The sequence below is a fragment of the Colius striatus genome, chromosome Z, assembly GCF_028858725.1.
Source record: "Colius striatus isolate bColStr4 chromosome Z, bColStr4.1.hap1, whole genome shotgun sequence".
NCBI lineage: Eukaryota > Metazoa > Chordata > Aves > Coliiformes > Coliidae > Colius > Colius striatus.
Window position 1 is genome coordinate 11,628,239 of NC_084790.1, and position 19,976 is coordinate 11,648,214.

Genomic DNA, 19,976 nt, shown 5'->3' on the forward strand with positions numbered 1-19,976 from the left:
TGTGGGAAGACCATACAACACTGTAAACCTATTTACATACCCACTCATCCACTCAAAAAATACTCAACCCATCTTCAGTTTTGAAATGCAATTTTCAGTCTTCTATTTTTAAACATAAATATAATTAGTATTTACAGTCAATATACTGCAATTTGAAAGTGTTCTCAGTATACATTAGTTGTCAAAAGCACTTCAGGAGCTCCACAAAACACACAATCCAAGACTTTCACATTTAAGATTTTATTTGGACACATTCAGCATGGTACATAATTGCAGCTACCATTTTTCCATCGAAAACAGCTGGGTAGGAGATTTCAACTCTGCAAGGAAAAAAAAAATAACAAGTTTAAGAACTCTGTTACCCATGAATCTAGAAACAGTGTAAATACATTCTTCAAGTTGACATTTGATGGGCTTTGCTTCATCTGCCACATGCTTTTGTAGCAGAGGCCTTAACTTATGTGAAGTCATACAGTTATAAAAGCTCGAGATCAATGCAAGTCTGATGATTATTTTTTTCTCTCCTTAGTCTTGGAAGTAAAGAAATATCAGACTGGCAAAGGAATTATACAGATGACTTCAACTTGTTTCAATTACAAGATTTCAGTGAGGACTGCAATTTCCTTCCAAGAACTACCTGGGTTATTCCAGCTCCTCAAAAAGATTTATTGTTTCTTCAATTACAGAATTGACAATACCACATATTTCCACAGTGGAATCAGATTAAAATAAACTGAAGTGATATGCTTGCACAATCTGAATTATGACTGATTCTTGCTTTGTCAGGATCACCAACAAGCATCAGTTAAAACAGTTTCTCTTGTTATTGACCTTACTTTGAGTGGACTTTAACCTGTAAATTGTTAGGAACATTGTATGTAGGTGGTGACATGAACTGAAGTCAAGAAAACTTGTCTTCCACTGAGTTTTAACTGGCACATCAGAAAGCGTTTACAGTATCACAGTTTCTCATACTGTTGTGTTCACATCATATATGCCAGATAATCCTACACATTACATGAAATACAACTTTGTTTCCTCAAAGAAGAGGGTAGACATGGTTTTACTGTCCAGATCAGCAGCACTCTTCTGTCAGATGGCCCAGCTGAGTGTAGCTTCTTGGTAGTCTGCAGAGAAGCATGGCTTTTGGGAAGTGAGAGCTTACAAGTCAGTGAGAGCGCAGCAGCTCCATGATGCAAAATTAAACTATTGATTACTTGAATTTAGATGCATCTGCAGGCCACAACTCTACAACACTTGTACTGCAGAATGCTGAAAACTGTAATAGTGATTTTAGGTGATATCAGACTCTCCACTATGCTACAAAGTCTCATAAAATCAGTTACCCATTCAGCACAATTACAGCCTGTCCTCTTCATTTCTTAAGAAGCTGGTGTCTGACTATAAGGAACGGGGCGACAAATCCACTTCCAAAGAACCCACACATCACTACAAGCAGCCGCCATTTGTTGTCCACAGAAAATGGAAGGTTCTAGAAGAGAAAAATGGATTTTAGTTTTCCAATCAATACAATAATTACTCCCTCACTGACTTGAAAATTGTGAGATGCTCAGAGGACTAACAGATGGTATCAAACTGACAAAATAACTATTTGGTCTCACTTCTCAAGAAAAGAAACATGATAATTAGAATAACAGCTTAGATGTGATCTATGGACACCATTTTGCCTGCTTTTACCTGCCTCTCCCAGTCTAACGCAGGGCAAATTTACTGAAGACTTTGTCAGTCAAGTATGAATGTCTCTGAAAACAATGACTCCACAGATCCTCTGGGAAATCTATTTTCACAGTTAAATTTCCTTAATTGTGAAGATTTTCCTGTTGTTCATTAGGTATGTAAAATATGTTTTTAGACGTAGAACTCAGGAAGACACATCAAGTATAAGGTACATCAGAAAGCGTTTACAGTATCACAGTTGCACCTCATACTGCAATGCTCATCATTTGTACCACTGAAACACAAAATACAGAACACTCAAATCACTCAATTTGCTTCGTTGTAGTCTTAAGAGCGGTATATACCACAATACCATGAAGCCCATCCAAGACCAGACGGGCAAACGGCAAGAGGGCAGGTATTACTCTGCCCCTCACAACGACCTCCAGGTCGCTGAGACCTTAGAAATCGAGTGAAATCGACTGAATAAAGTGCAAAACACTTCATGTGACGGGTCACTGAGTCATCCCACCTTGAGCATGCCCAAGGTGGATTGGCCTGCGCCTCACTCCGCCCTTCATAGTGGTCCAAAGCAGCCCCACACTGCGGCCTCAAACTCTCCCCATTTTCCCCCGGCCCCTCCTCCAGGAACTGTGGCGGCGCTCGCCCCTCCGCCAGGCCTACTGCAGGCTGCCTCTGCCCAGGCCGAGTGCCGACCGCTCAGTGTCCTTCCCGGACACGCTGTTCTCCCTTCCGCATCCCGCCGAGCCAGTTCCCTCCCCTGCGGCGAGCCGTTACCGCCCTTCTCCGCCAGCCCCCGCTTCGGGCCGCCGCTCCCTCCCCAAACCCGCTCGCAGGCTCTTCTCGCGACCTTCAGGCCACGACGCGGTAGGCCAGGCCCTCTTTCCCACGTTACCTTTCCAGGTCCTTCCTCATAGTGCACCCTGCGAACGGCGGAGGTGGTGAACCTGCGGACGGCGGCGGACAGCATGGTTCAGACGCGGCGGCACAGCGACCCTCTGCCCTGCGCGACCTTCCCTCGGCACCGCCGACGCCTTCTGGGAGCAGGAGGCGGAGCCGGAAGTGGGGCGGATCCGGTGGCGTCTCCGGGCATGATGGGGATTGTAGTGCTACGCAGCGCAGTCACGTGGTACGGCAGCGCGGCCCGCGGTTGGTGGCGTTGAGCGCGCAGAGGCGGGAAGGCCGCGCGGGGCTCCGCGGCCGGCCGCCATTTTGCTGAGTGAGCGGCGCTGAGGGGGTTGGGCATGGGCAGCGCTGTACAAAGGCGTGAGCGGAGTTCAGGCGTGACGGGAGGAAGCGAAAGCAGTTGCGGCGGTCGGAAGGAAAAGCTGATAGCAGTCTCTGTGTCACTTCAGGCTAATCTGGCGACTTGCACAGCCTAACCTGTAAAGGAGAAATGCCTAACCTTTGCTTCTGTATAGAGTGGCGAGGCTGTGGCGACTTGAGGCCGAATTCAGGCTTCATCTCCACCGTGCTACACACACAGAGGTGTCTGAATGTCAGTGTAGCCGATTGGTACAGTTTCAAAAACTCGTTAAATGATGGATATGGATGGGAAAAGTGATGAGTACTTGTGTTGCCAAGTTTTTGTATTACACTTAAACTCTGGCAATATGGAAGGAACTCTTACCCTTTTTGTTTGGAAATGAATACTACACCAATTATATAACCCCCAAGTTATATCTAAAATTAGAGCTTTTATCTGTCTTTCTACATAGTACTTTAAAAACCATGGCTTTTTTATTATTATTTTTCAGTAAAAACAGTTTGATGCTGCCATCTCTTTTACAAGGAAACATTTTTTTCCATAGCCTTTTTGCAGTTACGTAGCATCTGTAGGAGGATAGAATGTCATGATTTTTGTGCTCACCAACATAACACATTTATCAAGGCAGATTGAAATAACTACATTTAGCAGAGAGATGTAATTATACTAGCTTTTATTTAGAAAATCTAATTTGATTTGAAGTAGAGAGTAATTAGAAGGAGATATTACAGATTGCTCTGAGAGCTGAAAACTATTTAAGCACAAGACAAAAGCAAAGTGAAACAACTGTTTTTTTAATATTTAAAGCATATCAAATGAAAACACTGGAAGTAGAATTAAGTGCAAAGATTACTGTAATTTTCATGAAGAATTTCTTTTCTAAATTGCAAACCAATATAACAGAAATGAATTTGCAAAAGGTGCGCTTGTATACAGTTCAGAAACACTTATAGGAGTAACCAGTAGATTTTGACCTGAATGCTTTTCTATGCCTGAGTTTTAGTATGAGTGAATTAAACTGCCAGGAAAACTCAGCAGTAAACTTTTCATACCTGTGAGTTCATCACCATCCTGAAGCTGGAGGGCAATCTGAATTAGTTTACGTGCAGTTTTCTCAGACATTCTTTGAATTTCACGGAATAATAGTACTCTTGAACTATTCTAGATTCAGAGTGTAATTTAGCTGTATAATCAAATGGAATGCCTTGTAAATACAAGATTTTTCAGCAACGTTTTGAACTTTTTAAAAGTCAGATAATTTTCATCTACATGTATATCAATGTCTTCGTCAGAACCTTCAGGAGGTTGTAATGTTGGCTGCCTCATTATGGAAGTAAAATCAACACCCCCACCTCTGTCTTATATTCATTGAAATATCTGTTTATTCTGGCGTTGTTATAATCTCTGTTAAAGTGTCCTGTACAGATTAGAGTTCTACAAACCTTTAGTTCTAAAAAACTCAGGGAATAAACAGTTACCATATTTGCCATCAAAGAAATGTTAAGTGAGAGCTTAGGTTTAGTCTTAGAGGTTTTATGTAATTTGGTCCTGCATATTTCTTAGTGCTTATTTTGTTTATACATAACACCATAGCCTATTCATACAGATCCTCACTAAAAAAAAAAAAAACCAAGGACCATGACCAAGGACCATGACATACAACCTAACCAGCTGTCTTCCTCAGGGAATATCAGTGCAGAGAATCAGCTTCAGTATGACTGCAAATGTCATTTCTGAGTGCTGCTTTATTCTTTGACTAATTCCTTGACCAATTCTTCTCTTTTCTTTGTTTGCTAATCCTTAAGTCTCTTGGAGGATGCTTTCCTGTTTCTGTTAATTGACCTTGCTATTTATGCAGCCAGGCCTCTTTCCCTCCCTCACCCTTTCTCAAGACACTCCTAATTGGAATTAATAGCACGCTGCTGCTCTGCTTCCTGTGGAATATGGCAGTCTGCCTTGTAATCTTTTTAACAAGTGTTCTCATTTTAATGTAGCTCTTCTCTTCCTGTGGCGGATTTTACGGTGTTTGTTGGTACTGAATACAGATATATGTTATAGTTTAGGCCCATTCAAGAACAAAGGACCATGATCAGCCATAAGTACCAGAGTCTTCTGGAGCTGCTAAGGTCAGGAAGGGCTCATTTACCTTTATGGTCCTGGGCAAAACAGACAAGACGACTGAACTTGGGGAAGAAAATGAAACTTAATTTAATCTGCCATCAACCCAAAACATAACAGAAATATCCAACCAAAACCAACACAGAGGAGGGCAATGCTGAGGCAGCCCTGCATGGGCCACTCCAGTGTGCATTCATCCTGAGGGCTGCAGGTCCTCTGCCTTTTCTGGGTTGGGGTCTGCAACACTCACCCCGTCCGGCACGGGATCTTCCCAGAGCTGCAGGCAATGATTGGTCCTGCTATTGCCCTCTTGTCCTACTCTTCCAGCTCTAACACCCTACAAATTTCCATTCTTAAATAGTGGTGGCAGAGATGCCAATTTAGCCTGACCAAGCTGGAGGTGGTTCCAAAACTCAGAGCCATGGCAAGGTTCAGGAACTATTTATGGGGGCACGACTGCAGCCTCCTTCCTCTGTTACCAACACAAATGGCTCCACACAAACCCATCACGTTAGAAAATCCATATTACATAGTCATGCTTCAGTGGTGAGATTTTGCATCAGATGAAGATCTATCATTTTATTCAGGACCAAGTGAACTGTTCATTTTCTTCATATGGTTTCTTAGCCAAATGATTCAGAAAGCTGTCAGTGGTGTGGTTTAAAAATCTCTTCTCTGCTTAACATTACAAAGTAATTTTTGCTCATTCTGCTCAGGGATAATTTTAATCACTGAGTTGAATTGCATTTCTCATCCTAATGCTATTGTAAGTTTTTTGGCATACCACAGCTGAGGTTGCCTTCCTGGTGGGGACAGTGGTGTCACATTGCTGTTACTGAGCTTGGACCTGTCAGCCATACAGATTTTGTGCTGTGCAGTGGGGCCATTAGTTACAGGACATCTATGCAGCGTGGAGTAGAAAATATTACCTCACCACTGTTGGAGTTTACTGTTTTTCCTATATACATTGACTCCTGGTACTACAGTGTTTTGTTGATTGACTTAATTCTAGTAAGCTTCTGATAGGCTAATGTATCATTGTTTTCTTTAGGTCTATGTTGCATATTTCCACAGAGATGTTAGAAGAGACAAAGGGAATAGATTTGGTATCTTGATTTCTGGGTAATCCAGAAATCTTGGTTGACTTCTACAGTGATATAGCTTCAGTCTTTTGTTAGCAGTAACAGTTTACTCCTTGAACTGGTGGTTTGCAGATATTTTATATGTAGACAGACATCTGTCTACAGATGTATATGTTTTTCTGTATATAAACAGAGATCTGTTAGTAGATATGATAGAAGTGGTAGATATTCAGAAGAAGAACTTACCTGTTTTACAGATGGCGAAGAAATCGATATGAATGCTTGTATCTGTTCTACTTCAAAATATAAGCTAGGAAATGAAGTGTACCAGGCCGAGTGTTTTGAGAAAACCGTGCAGGAAGAGTTTATCAGAACAGACTCAGTTGCCGTTGATAGTAATTTTGGCAAAGAAATTGAAGGTAGTATCTTCCAAATTATTACAAATAGGATGTACAGTAATTATGAGGATAATTGGATAGCAGGACAAGTTATTACAGGAGATGGTAAGTGCTGTGCTGAGTGCCTTTGTAAGAAGAATGTCAAACACACTGAGGAATTGCTGCATGAAATTTCCTGGTCTATGTTATGTGGAGCGTTGGAACAGGTGATAATAATAGTACTTTGATTCTGTACTTTTAATTCACAGACAACTTTTTATATCTGCAATTCTCTCTTCCCTTAAAAGCCTTGTTACTAAAATTGCGTGGTTTACTAGGTTATCTGCTTAATCTTTAATATTTTACATTTTGCAGCTTGTGAATATGACTGGGTGATGAATTTTTTCAAAAACTGCTTTCTTACTGGTACTCACTTTTCCCTACAAAGAACATTCCTCTTCTTGAACTGTAAAGCAAAAATATAAATAAGAAAAAACCAGATAACTAAAGAAAATGACGCTTAATATCTGTCTTTTGTGATCTGGATGAAAGTAAAAAGCATAGAACAATTAGTGGACATTTTAGCAGAATACACGGGGCCATACAGGGCTATGCATTCCCAATAGATGGAACCAAGATACAAGGTATACTGACTTTTTCCATCCTATTTCATGAATGAATAGGAAGGAAGCAGCCCTTATTAAATACTGAAATTACTTGTGCTTAAGTTCAGATGTATGTACTATTAAAACTTTTTAATGGCATAAGCTCCTTAAATTTTTAGACAGAGGTCTCAGGAGAGAAACCAACTGTACATAACACAAAATTATGGTTTATTTTTTTTTTATGTAGAAATTATTCTATATATCTGTTGACAAGATGAAGTATTTTGTGGAACATTTAAAATTAGGACTTAACTCCAACTGGTCACAAGGTCAGGTTAAAAATTAAAGAGATGTTAAATACTAATTAGTGAAGGAGAAAATGTTGAATAGATGCTGTTAAGAGGATTCATTCTTTGCTTCCAAAGAGTCTCCATAAATTGCTGGAAAGGAAGATGTAAGAGAAGTTGTTCTGTGGAAAGAGTTACAGCACTGTTGTGGATATGGATAGTATTTGGATGCTTGTGGGACAAGGTTGTTATGAGGAGTAGTAGCCTTTATTATTTTATCATGGGTATAGTTGTTAAAACCAACAATGTTTCCAAAAGTGCAAGCCTTACTTTCAAAGATAAATACAGACTGAAAATAACTTTTGTAAGCCATAATTTAGAAGCCACTTGGGGTTTTTTTTGCCAGGTGTTTTTTTGAGTGGGTCAGTTCACAGGTCCAGTTCACTGTATAGTTGCACAAAACCTTACTCTGTCCAACAGAAGGGTGTGGAGCAGTTGCAGCAGCAAAAAGGTGGAATTGGAGGCATAGAATTGTGCTTTTCTTGGCATTAATATCAATTTATGTTGTCAAAACAGGCTTATCCTACAGATACAGCTTTAGTGCTCAATACATATGTTATTTGTGCGTAGGGTGTGAGAAATTTACTACATGAAACAAATCAAATTCTTTCCAAAATACCAGACTTCTAATGTTTAATGCCTTTATGAATTTTAGTTCCCATGATTTTCCTTGCTAATATTCAAAATAAGGTGCTACTGTGGTACAATATTTTGCAATTTTTTATCAGTTTTCTTTTTATCATGATGTGTTACAAACAAGAGGATAAAATGAGTGTGGATTCATTTTTGTACTCTTAATATCATTATGTCCTAAGCTTCTCCTGACACTTCACAGTGAGTTTTCTTTTTTGTCTTTTTGTCAACCACTGCTCCGCAAATGCAACTTTTCTTTAAAACTTTGTAATTGACATCATTAGCATTTTACAATTTTACATGTGTTTGAAACCTGAAAGAGGATCTGCGCATCCAAATTTGGCCTGTTAGCTGCATTTTTATCATGTGGTTTACTATTAGGATTGTAGGGGAAAGTAACACAGTGCCTATGTAGTTCATACTTTTAAATCGTCATGACTACAGAAGTGCTATAAGGACTTTGTGATATGCCTGCTTATTAGTCACTTCAGATTTTTCAAGTCATGTTTGAAGTCACTGGAAAGTACTGTAGTGAAACATAATGTGAAAAGGTGAGCATATATTTATAGATTGAATGTTACTCGTGAAAGCAAGTCGAGCATAGCTGTAACTGAATGTGCATAGTTACAAAATTACAATTTTGGAAATGTACCTGGATACATTTATTTTCACCTTATGTGGAATATTTTAAAAGTTTTTCCTTTATATAAACCACTCCTTATGGATGTGAAGTCTCATTTCACGGAATGACAGAATGGTCAGAAGAGACCATCTAGGGATCATCTAGTCCAACCCCACTGCTAAAACAAGGCTACATTTATATGTACAAAAAATGCTTTACAAGCCTAAAGTCTCTGACAATAATATTTTACCTGGGCAGATTTTTTTTCATTAATCTCAAAGCAGTTTACAGCATTAATTAAATCTCACAAAAGTCTGTATAAAACACGTAATGGAAGGTTTATTACATGGAATCTATTTTAGAAGCCTCATGAGAATACAGCACTTGCTTAGTGAGTAAGAGCTACTTTGCATTATTTATTTCATTTTGATGTCTTTCTCTAAAATGGAGTATGTAAAGCTGCTTATTTATTATCATAGACACCAAGACACATTTGGTTTATAATTAAAGTAAGCAGAGTTATAATTACTTGCATTTTGAACTATCTCAATTTTAAAAGTCTTTGCTTAGTTACTAAACTTATGTTTGAGGAGGTGTTTGTTTGTTTGTTTTTTTTTTTTTTGTGTGTATAAGAATATAAAGGAGCCCTGGAATCACTATGTTTACCTTAACCTGACTTTCATCTGAAATACTGAATTTATGTAGATAATGAAAGCAGTCCCTAATGTTACTATTTATGCTTAGTTTTTATATGGTTTTGCAAGCATCTTTTCATAAAGTCCTTTTTTACTTTTTTTTTTATCAGAGAAGTTTATTTGTCAGATCATTTTCTTCCAGTTTCTATTATTAAATTAGTTGTGCACAAGCATTTTTAATATATTTTTATTTCTTAAATATTTTTTTGAATTAGTTTAGATAAATTGAGCCAGTATGATTGGCTTTCCAACGTAAAAGAACTCCTTTGTTTAAATATGTTGTGCAAGTGGGAGCTTAGTTCTCTTACTGTTTCTTTTTTTTTACATTTGTAAAATTTTCCTTTATTACTTTATTTCTAGCTGGGAAGTTTCAAAGCAATACTCATTGACTGTCACCCTGGCTGAGGAAAGTACTCAATAAGATGTATGTGCCTTCAAAAAAATATATATATTTGAGCATGTGAGTTTTGCCCCTTAATCTTGTAAAGAAATCTGAGGGGTAGAACTCATTTTAATAAGATCAGTGTTATCAACAGAGAAGTAGTTGCTTCAAAAGCCGTGATAGATATTGTGGACATAGAGAAAGCTAAAAGTCATGATACATTGGGCTAACTGAAAAATCTGTTAGAGCCAATAAATGAAGGAAGTTATTTAACATATCTAGGATTTTTTTTTTCTATGGATAGTTAAAAGACCAAGTTACACTATCAAGTCAAGGACTGGATGTACAATGAATTGGACAGTGCTTGTGTACACAAACTCTCTTACTTTACATGTGGTAAAGTGATATCATGTACATAGCGTGACTGCAACTATACTGATAAAGGAGATGCCTTACAGGCATTCCTGTAGAGCATATTCAGTTGTGTCAACAGACTGTTTCACTTCTGTGCTTGTATACTGGTACACATATACTTGTCCCAGTATATGTGTTTTAATTTAGAAAACTCCCAGCCTTTCAAGCAAAGTAGTGATGCCCATTTAGGTACTGTGTCTAAGATAGGCATTGGCAAATCTAAATAAGAGGTCAGAAAGAAAAATAGATTAAACTCCAAACATTTGGAGATCCTAGCTTAAAGGTAGCTACTTCACTACTACGTAGCGAAGTATTGCACCAAGAAGGTATGGTCTTAAGGCAAACCTCCAAAATTTCACTTAGCTTCTGGGGTTTTTCACACTACGCAGAGTTTTTTTTTTTGTCTTAGCTTGCAACCCAGCAGAGGCCGGTGTTAATGCACTCTCTAAGCATGTTTGTATGTCTCCTTTGTTAACATTTGAACTTTTTGTCCACTTCCAAATACATTTGATAAAGGATATTGTCATGATTTGACATGACAGCCTTTTCTGGTAAGAGGGAAGGGGCTGTAAAGATGGCTCTTGTAAGAAGTTGCTCGCAACTCTCCCCAGCTCTGAGCCAGACCAGCTTCTGGGGCTGAGCCAATTAGACGCCTCCACAATCACTTTTTAAGAAGCCGGAAGAGGAGGCTTCTTCCTTCATCTTCTTCCTTCTTCTGCCCCTTTCTTTCCTTCTGGCTGGTAGTGGTGCAAGGAGTAGGAACAGTGAGAGAAACAACCATGCAGACTCCAAGGTCAGTGATGAAAGAGAGGAGGAGGTGTGCTGTAGCAGACACTCCCTGCATTCTATGGAGAGAACTGGTGAAGCTGAGATTTATTTTCATTTCTTCAAAGACCCCACATCAGCGGTAGAGATTCATTTTGATAATGAGTCCATATCAGGGGCAGAGACTCACTTTGCTAAAGCTGGCTCCAGACCAGGGGCAGCGATTCACTTCATTAAAGGCCCCGAGCCAGGGACTGACTATGGCTGGAGGAGGCCGTGTCCTGTGGGGGGGACCCAACCACTTCACTGCAGACCCAGAGCCAGGGGCAGTGATTTTCTTCTTTAAAACTATGGCCGGCCGTATCCCGAAGGAGGGACCGTTTATCACTATGGCTGGAGCAGGCCGTGTCCTGAGGAAGGGACCCAATATCCACAGCTGTTAACTGTGGAAAGGAACCCACAAAGCAGCTCATTAAACTTATGCCCAGAAGAGGCCTTGTCCCGAGAGAGGGACCCTGTAACTGCAGAAACTGCAACCGTGGTGAAGAATTCACACCTGAGATATTCACCAAGGACCGTGTCCCGTGTGAGGGACCCTGTATCGGCAGAAGCCTCAGCTGCTGGGAACAACCCACACCAGAGAAGTTCGTTAAGGACTGTGTCCCGGGGGAGAAACCTGGTGTTGGAGCAGGGGAAGAATGCCAGGAGTCTTCCTCATCTGAGAAGACAGAAGTGGCAGAGCCCATCTGTGAGAGACTGACCACATCCCCTATTCCCTGCCCCCCTGAGTCGTTGAGGGAGGAGGAGGTAGAGATATGGAGAGCAGTGAGCTGGGCTCAGGAAGAAAGGAGGGATGGGGAAGAGAGCTCTTAAAGTGCTGGTTGTAGTTTTCTCATCATCCTACTCCCTTTCTGCTTTTATTCCATTCTGTTTCTTGTAGAATAGGACTTTCCTACTTTCCTCTCTAAGTCGAGTACTGGAGTCTGTTTTGCCCAGAACCGTAATTGGCAGTGAGCCCTCCCTGCCCTTGTCTCAATCCACAACCTTGCTTATCTTTTTACTCCCATTTCGCTGGGGCCTCTGCCATCCTAACAAGGGTGGGGGTGAATGGGGGCACCGAGCGAGAGACTGTCGTGGTGCTGCTGTGCTAGTTGGGCCAAACCATGACAGATACTAACATATTAATGTTATGGAATTTCCATGAAAAGAGATGACCATGCATAGGAAAGAAAAATTAGGAGCATTTGTGTAGTTTGATAGGTGATTTATTTTGGTTTTTTGTTTGTTTTTTTCCCATGAGTCATGGTAGTCATATGCTCTCTGTGATTGCCTGGGAAATATATTGGGCAAATGAACATTAACTTGTCAGGGGGGTGTGAGGGAAATTCAACTGGTCATGTCAGGGTATCCGTTTGAGCCTGACAAGGGAGAAGAATCCTGCCCAAGGCACAAAGGACTTCAAAAGCAGTAGCTGAGACAAGTGGAGTAGTTTACAATGAGAGTGTATTGACAGACATACGAAGAATATCATGTTAGTGTGAACTGTTTGTCCTAAGGTCTTCGGAGTTTTCTGGAATTTTTTTTTGTTTTTTCCCTTCTTTGCTTTTTCTGGTTTTAGTTGGCCTGAAAAAGATAAAGTAGGGAAAATGGAGAGACTAAACTCTTTTAAGCTTTGAAAATGCATGTGGTTTTCTTGTTACTCAAATTCTTGCTGCCCACTGTTTATTCCACAGTATGAGGTGTGAAGAGTCACCTGCCCAAGCAGAATACATTTCACTGTTTAGAACAGTGTGAGGAAATGAATGAGCTCATAGGTGAAGATAGAAAGGATGTTGTAACATCTAACCTCGTTGCGAAAACCCTTGTAGCTGTGAGGAGACCTCAGCTGTCATCCTGAGAGGAAATGATCTAATCCAGTAGATCTTACACATCCCACAGCCAATGCCAAAGTGCTCATGCACTGATAGTGGTTCTGCATCAGGACTACTCAAGGATAGAGGAAGGAGGTGATCAGAGTTGGAAACTCTCTAAAGAGAGGTAGCTGAGAGAAGTGGGAGTACCTGGAAACGTTGCTGTTAAAAAGGTTGCAGACTTATGGAAATATCTAGGTTACTTGGCTATGGAGGAGAAACTTGGCAATCGTGGACCATGTTGGTGCTAATGGCACAGGGAAGAAGATAGGTGCTTGGTTGACAAAACTCAGGCTGCTAGGCAGGAGTCTGTCTTCATGACAGTGTTTGAAATAGTGCTTCTGCTATGTCTGAGTCCTGGGAGGCAGGTAAAACTCTGGCATTGTAATGTATAGATGAGATAACGTACAAGGAGATATTAAGGGTGTTGGTTCTCATACAGGGACTGAACGGTACACGTAAGCTAGAGGTGAGGATATATATGGTGACCTGCAACTAGTGCCATTTGCTTAAACCACAATTGATCTCTAAATCTAGATCAATGTTGCTGAATAATTTTTCAGGTAAAATGGGAAAAGAGAGCTGAAGTTAGTTTCAATTAGAGGCATGAAAACCTCAGCTGCTCACTTGGGCATTGCCACTTAATCAGTCAGTTTCTGTGAGAAGACTGCAGTTCAAAAGAAATACAGCAGTTGAAACTAAGGAAAATGATGGTGGAAGGAAGATTTTTTGTTTGAGTGTATATACTTTTTATGAAAAAGAATAAAAATAAAGGCTAAATTGCGTTTCTCAAAAACTTTCTGAATCATTGCAATTACACCTCTATTTCCTATTAGTTTAGATACTTCCATAGTATACTTTCTGGACTGACATTTCAGAAACTTGCAGTCAGTCATAAGGATATTTACTTTCTATCTCTAATAGCAGTAGATTGTTCATCTGCTAAGCAAATATTTATCTCATTTTTCTTATGTGTATGTTGTCAGACTATACATTCACTTGTGACAGTCCATACACAACAGCTTTTAACTGTATATTTACAACAAGGATGCCTGCCAGTAGAATTACTTCGGACTCATGGTGATTAAAAAACAGTAGCTAACATATCTAAAACCCATTCTGAGATACCATAAGCAAATACCTTAAACGTGATGGTATTGACAGGAGGTGAAATTATGTAATTTTGATGTTGGCATCACTGAAAGTGTAAAAATAATTTAATATCTTAATTCTGAGAGCTCAAAGCTGGAGCTTCCATCCAGATCCTGCTTCCAGTAATAGATTTTGTCTTGATCATCAAGATTCCTTCTCTGAGGGTAGTGGTTAGTCCATTGTCACAGTTTAGCAAGGAGCAGCTTTTGCTTGGTAACAGGGGGAGCAGGTTACAGTGAAGACCCGGTAAAGAGTTTTTGGACTCTCCCCCGACTCCTGGGTTCAGACCCACCTCTGGCCTGGCTGGGCCAATCTGGCACCTCTGCCATCACTATTTAGGGACAGGAATTTGAAGTGCTGGCAGGAGGTGTAAGAGTGATACAAGATGGAGGCGACTACGCGGACCTTACTACAGTCAGAGAAGGAGGAAGGAAGGAGGAGCACCAGACCAGAGACTTCTCTGCAAGCCTTGGTGAGAATGCAGCTGTACCCCTGCAACCCATGCAGGGCCATGGCAGGACTGAGAGCCACCAGCAACTCTGTGTGAGTGAGCCCGGACGGGCGAGGGACTGTGTGGGGAGACAGCCATGGCCCAGGCCGTGTTGAAGAGCCTGCACGCCGCAGAGCAGCCCCACACGAGAGGCAAAGAGGAGCTGCAGCCTTTGGAATAAATGCACATCGGAGCAGCCCATGCAGGGCTGCCGTGTGTGTGAGGTACTCCATGGACTTGCAGGGAGGAGTGATGCGGAGCCCACCTGCCCTGAGGAGAGACAAATGTCAGAAACTATAGGGAACAGGCTGACTGAAACCCCCACTCCCTGCCCTCCTGGGCTGTTCAGGGGGAAAGGAGGTAAAAACACCAGGATCAGGGCTCTGAGCCTGGGAAAGGGGAGGTGTGGCAAGAGGGTATTCTTAAAAGGGCTGGTTGGACTCTTCATTGTTGTACTACTCTGTGTTGTTTGATATTGATTATGTTTTGGGGTTTTATGGTTATATTTTAGTTGGTGTTGGATTACATTATTTTCTGTTTTCTTCCCCAAGCTGAGTAGCCTGGTCTGTTTTGTCCTGAACCTTAAGTGGCAATTAAGCTCTCCCTGCCCTTTGGCAATTCTCAGCCTCTTGAGGCTAATCATGGTCTTTTGTTCCCTGATGGGCCTAAACCATGACATCCATCTACTGCCTCTCAAGAAGTATTCAGCTGGCTTGCTCTGTCTGTGGGCAAGTGAAACTCTTCTGATAACTTATTAAAAAATACTTTCATTCTGCAGTAATGGTCAGGGTATGTGCTTATGGTTACCCTCTGTACTTGGAGGCCTTAAGAGAACAAGCCTCTGTTAATTGATGACAGCTTTATTATTGAATATTTACATATATAGCAATATACAATATATAAATATTTGTGTCATGGTTTAGCAAGGAGCCACTTTTGCTTGGTAACAGGGGGAAGGGGTTGCACTGAAGACCTGGTAAAGAGTTCTTGGACTCTTCCCCAGATTTTGGGTTCAGATCCACCTCCGAACCAGCTGGGCCAATCTGACGTCTCTGCCATCACTATTTAGGGACAGGAATTTGGAAGACTTGGGAGGAGGTGTAAGAGACCGAAGTGACCATGCAGACCCCACAGTCAGAGGAGCACCAGACCAGAGATCTCTCTGCAGCCTGTGGTGAGAACGTAGGCTGTGCCCCTGCAACCCGTGGAGGGCAATGACAGGACTGAGAGCCACCATCAGCTCCATGTGAACGCACCCAGATGGGCAGGAGACTATGTGAGGAGGCAGCCATGGCTCAGGCCATGCTGGAGAGCCTGCGGGCTGCAGAGCAGCCTCACACAAGAGACAGAGAGGAGCTGCAGCCTTTGGGATGGACACACGTTGGAGCAGCCTGTGCAGGGCTGCAGTATGTGTGAGGTACCCCACGGAGGAGCAGTGGGGACTGGTGCAGAGCAAACCTGCCCTGAACAGAGACAAACGGCAGAAGCCATCAGGAACAGACTGACTGAAACCCCCATTCCCTGCCTCCCTGTACTGTTTAGGGGAGGAGGAGGTAAAGACACCAGGATCAGGGCTCTGAGGCCGGGAAGAGGGGAGGGATGGGGAGAAGGTAGTCTTAAAGGGCTGGTTGTACTCTTCGTTGTTGTACCATTTTGTATTGTTTTGTGTTTGTTATGTTTTGGGGTTTTATGGTTATGCTTTAGTTGATGTTGTATTAAATTATTTTCTGTTTTCTTCCCCAATTTGAGTAGCCTGGTCTGTTGGCCAATTCTCGGGTCTTTGATACTTGAGGATAATCATGGCCTTTTGTTCCCTGATGGGCCTAAGCCACCACAATTTGTATACATATATATCTTAAAGAGAAGCAGTTTTAAAATTTTACTACATCCTTTAATGTGACAGAAGTCCCAAGAATCTCCTCTTTGGGGTAGTATTTCTCCCTCTTGTGAATATATCACCTTAAACTATTCTCACCTTATTTTGATTCATTAGTAACATCACAGTTCAACCAAGTTATTTTATTTACGGGTGAGCTTTTCAGTCCCTCCACTGAGGTGTTCCCTTATCTCTCCTCTAAACTTAGTTTTTCAAGAATGTTTTTATAATCTGATTAAGATGAATGTGTCATCTACCAATGATCATTATCACAAAATATTAACTGTTAAGAATGTTGAATGTAAAATACACTGGTGGCCTGTAGTTTGTATTCATTGTGCATGAACATGTATCACCTTTGTTTATGAGATCAAAAGAGAACCCCAGTCCTTTCCTCATAAGGAAGATGTTCCAGTCCCCTGATCATCTTGTTGGCCCTGCACTGGACTCTCTCCAGGAGTTCTCTGTTCCTCTTGAGCTGAGGAGCCCAGAACTGACACAGGACTCCAGATGAGGCCTCACCAGGGCAGAGTAGAGAGGGAGAAGAACCTCCCTTGACCTGCTGGCCACCCTCTTCTTGGTGCATCCCAGGATGCCATTGGCCTTGGCCATGAGGGCACATTGATGGCTCATGTTTAGTTTATTGTCAACCAGCAAGTCGATCGCCATTTTTTGTTCACCTAAAGGCATAATGGGAGAATTGTATGCTGTAGATTTATGTAGGAAGGTTTTGGTAGTGGGAAGGGGGTGCAGAACAATGTCCTGAAATAGCCAATTTGTGTTATCAAAATGTAAATTTACCCTTCTTACCTCAGAATGCTTGAATTTGACTCTCTGTGCACACTTTTTTGGCTCCTCTCAAATTGTCTTAATGATCTGATACGTTCTTCAGAAGTAAAAAGACTGTTTGAACCCTGAAGATGTTGGTTTCATAACAGAAGACTACATCTAGGACAACTTTACAGTAAGACAGATTGCAAGTCCTGTAGGGAAAGACAATGAGGACACAAAGTGCACTTTGGTTTTCTTTGACGAATCTGGCCTGACTGTGCATAGAAGCAGGGTTATGGTTCTAGCCAGCAAGTCTCTCTGCCCCTTCCCTAAGCTGAAGCCAGTAAGATCTCCCAGTGAAGCCTGTGGACCAGCACACAGACAAGGTGTGAACTTGGGTGCAAGTAGAAACTGAAACCTGACCTTCCATGGCTGTGTAGAAATACCAGTGTCAAAGTATCAGGCACTAAGGATGTATCCAATACTTTGCACGAAGACTGTGCAGAATGTGGAACTCTAAAATCCTTACTCAGAGTTTTACTTGAACATTTTTTGAAACCTTTTTTATCAGCTTAATATTTGTTCCTGAGATTAAAAAAATCCTCTTAAATGTCTGAAGAAATACAGTCTGGAATTCATCTTGGGTGGGTTTACTGTCATTTTTAATCCTCTGTGGCTCCAAACTTTATTAAATGCTTGATGTATTAATCAAATACCATGAAAAATTTCTATTGCTCAAAAAGGTATCTTTTTTTTTCATATCTCATCTTTATCTTATACTGTGTCTTGAAGAGATGTGTGTAAAGCTTCTCTGAAGAGTTTGATAGCTTCAGCAGCTTGTCACTTGCTCCCAGCTCTCTGCTCTAAAATAGTTCATTTTGTAAATGGCAATCCAATACATTTTATATAGAGAAATCATTACCAGCTAGACATGAGGATAGCAGGACTTTTTTTTTTCTACTGCACGTACTCAGTTGCTTCACGGAATTTCATTTCACAGTTGGAAACTTGACTTCTGACTCGAGTTGTATGTTACTGCCAATTTTTACTTTGACTATTTAAGTGCAAAAATGGCTAACTTTGCAAGAATGCAGCATATTTAATTCAGCTCAAGGGTGTCACATTACTGTAGAGCAAGTGATTTTTGTCTGTGAAAATAACCAGATTGAAAATAACCAGATTGAAAATAACCAGATTGAAATACTGAAAATCGGAAATAGAAAAACATCGGGTACTCAGGTTGAACGAAAGATTATTTATTCCCTGTCTTGAGCAAAATAAAACATTCTGAATGTTTCATTCTTATTTAAAATTACACAAATCTGAGCAGATTGAAGGTGTATTGTACTCATTTGCTTCCTGCTATTCTGTTAGCACATAGCACAGTTGAATCTAGCTAAAGAGCTCTTTTTATGGTTCCACCGAGTAGGGAACAAGGCCTGGAAAACTGAAGCACGGTATTTTGCAGTGGATGTTTTGCTAGCTTTTGCTTTGGTAGGGCAATCACATGGCTGCGTAACTATTGATGACTCTTATTTAAATACTGCTGTGAAGCCTTTCTGGTAAGTACAATGCATGAATGGAAGCATACTTGAAACTGCAATTCTGTGGATGAGAACTCGAGGCCAGATTTGTCTGTAGGAATATGGGACAGATATACAAAGTTTGTATAAGCAGCTCAATTTTCCTGTGTGTGTTTTGGTTTTTTTTTTTTTTTTAACTTGTGCACACAATGTTACACATCAACTTGACTCCTCATGCAAAAATTTTTATCACCAAAAGCACTTTCTCCTAGATTATGTACAAAGTGTGAGAATTGCACAGGTAGAATGAAAATATAGAAGCTTCTTGTCTCTTGAGGCAGCATGCCACAGCTTTATTCTAGTTCTTATCTCTTCTCCCTGTGTTTGGGATTTTTTTCCTATGGAAACTGTAAGTCATATGTCCAGAGTCAAAAGATGTTCTAGTGGTTATTATTTTTCCCCAAATCAAAAATGTTCTTCTAATTCTATCTTGGCAGACCACTCAGGACTATTTCATCTTTTGGTGTTTTCCAGGAATGCTTTAAATTGCAGTACTCATTTTCCTCTCTTTAGTGCTTCATCCATGGAAAGTCATTTTGACGAGAAGGGAGAAAGGAAGCAGAGGGCTAGGGCTGAAGATAAATTCATCAAGAAATGATATTTGCAAAAAGATAGATGACAGACTAGTGAAAGAAATTACAGTGGATTGGACAGTCTGTGAGATCAACAGCATCAGTTTGTGCTCTGTGCTACCATTCAAGCTTGGATTCAGCAAAGCTCTTCGCTGCACAAATGCATGGTACTGCATAGTACTCAAATATATGCTGGAGTGCTTCTATCATCATTTAATTCCATTCAGCAGCTAAGCACCATGCAGCTGCTTGCTCCCTTGGAATGAATCAGGAAAATAAGTAATATTTGTGGATTGAGGTAAGAACAGTTTAGTAACTAAAATGAAATAAGTTATAATAATAACAGTATACAATAGTAATAATTGTAATGAAAAGGAATATATTAAAAAGAGAGAGAGAAACAAACCAAAGAAAAGACAAGTAATTCCCAATGCTCACTATCTGCTGATTGATGCCAGAGTATCAATGATGCCCCTCTCCAACAACTCCCTTCTGTTTATATACTGGGCATGACGTCCTGTGGTTTAAAAAAACCCTGTGACTAGTGTGGGTGAGGTGTCCTGTTCATGCTTCATCCCAGCACCTCCTTGACAGGAGAGTGTGGGTAACTGAAAAAT

General features: G+C 40.8%; 1 protein-coding gene and 2 non-coding genes across 3 annotated transcripts; all 3 read right to left on the reverse strand.

Annotated features, from left to right (window-relative positions):
- Positions 1–224: 224 nt before the first annotated feature.
- LOC104562560 (cytochrome c oxidase subunit 7C, mitochondrial) lies at positions 225–2,754 on the reverse strand. Its single transcript, XM_062018477.1, has 3 exons — positions 2,594–2,754; positions 1,347–1,492; positions 225–320 (listed from the first exon to the last, which is right to left on the reverse strand). Exons 1-2 carry the CDS (start codon positions 2,666–2,668, stop codon positions 1,376–1,378), a joined length of 192 nt encoding a protein of 63 aa, XP_061874461.1. The 5' UTR covers positions 2,669–2,754; the 3' UTR covers positions 225–320; positions 1,347–1,375.
- On the reverse strand, positions 937–998 carry LOC133628981 (small nucleolar RNA Z39). The gene has a single exon (XR_009820941.1). It is a non-coding gene; the product is annotated as a small nucleolar RNA Z39 (small nucleolar RNA).
- LOC133628982 (small nucleolar RNA Z39) lies at positions 1,908–1,970 on the reverse strand. The gene has a single exon (XR_009820942.1). It is a non-coding gene; the product is annotated as a small nucleolar RNA Z39 (small nucleolar RNA).
- Positions 2,755–19,976: the final 17,222 nt, after the last annotated feature.

Bases quoted from the DNA above. Each gene is read 5' to 3' on its own strand.
- LOC104562560 (XM_062018477.1), bottom strand. From the start codon at position 2,668: ATGCTGTCCGCCGCCGTCCGCAGGTTCACCACCTCCGCCGTTCGCAGG. The intron at 1,493-2,593 runs GTAACGTGGGAA...TTTCTCTTCTAG, and splicing joins ATGAGGAAGGACCTGGAAAG to AACCTTCCATTTTCTGTGGA.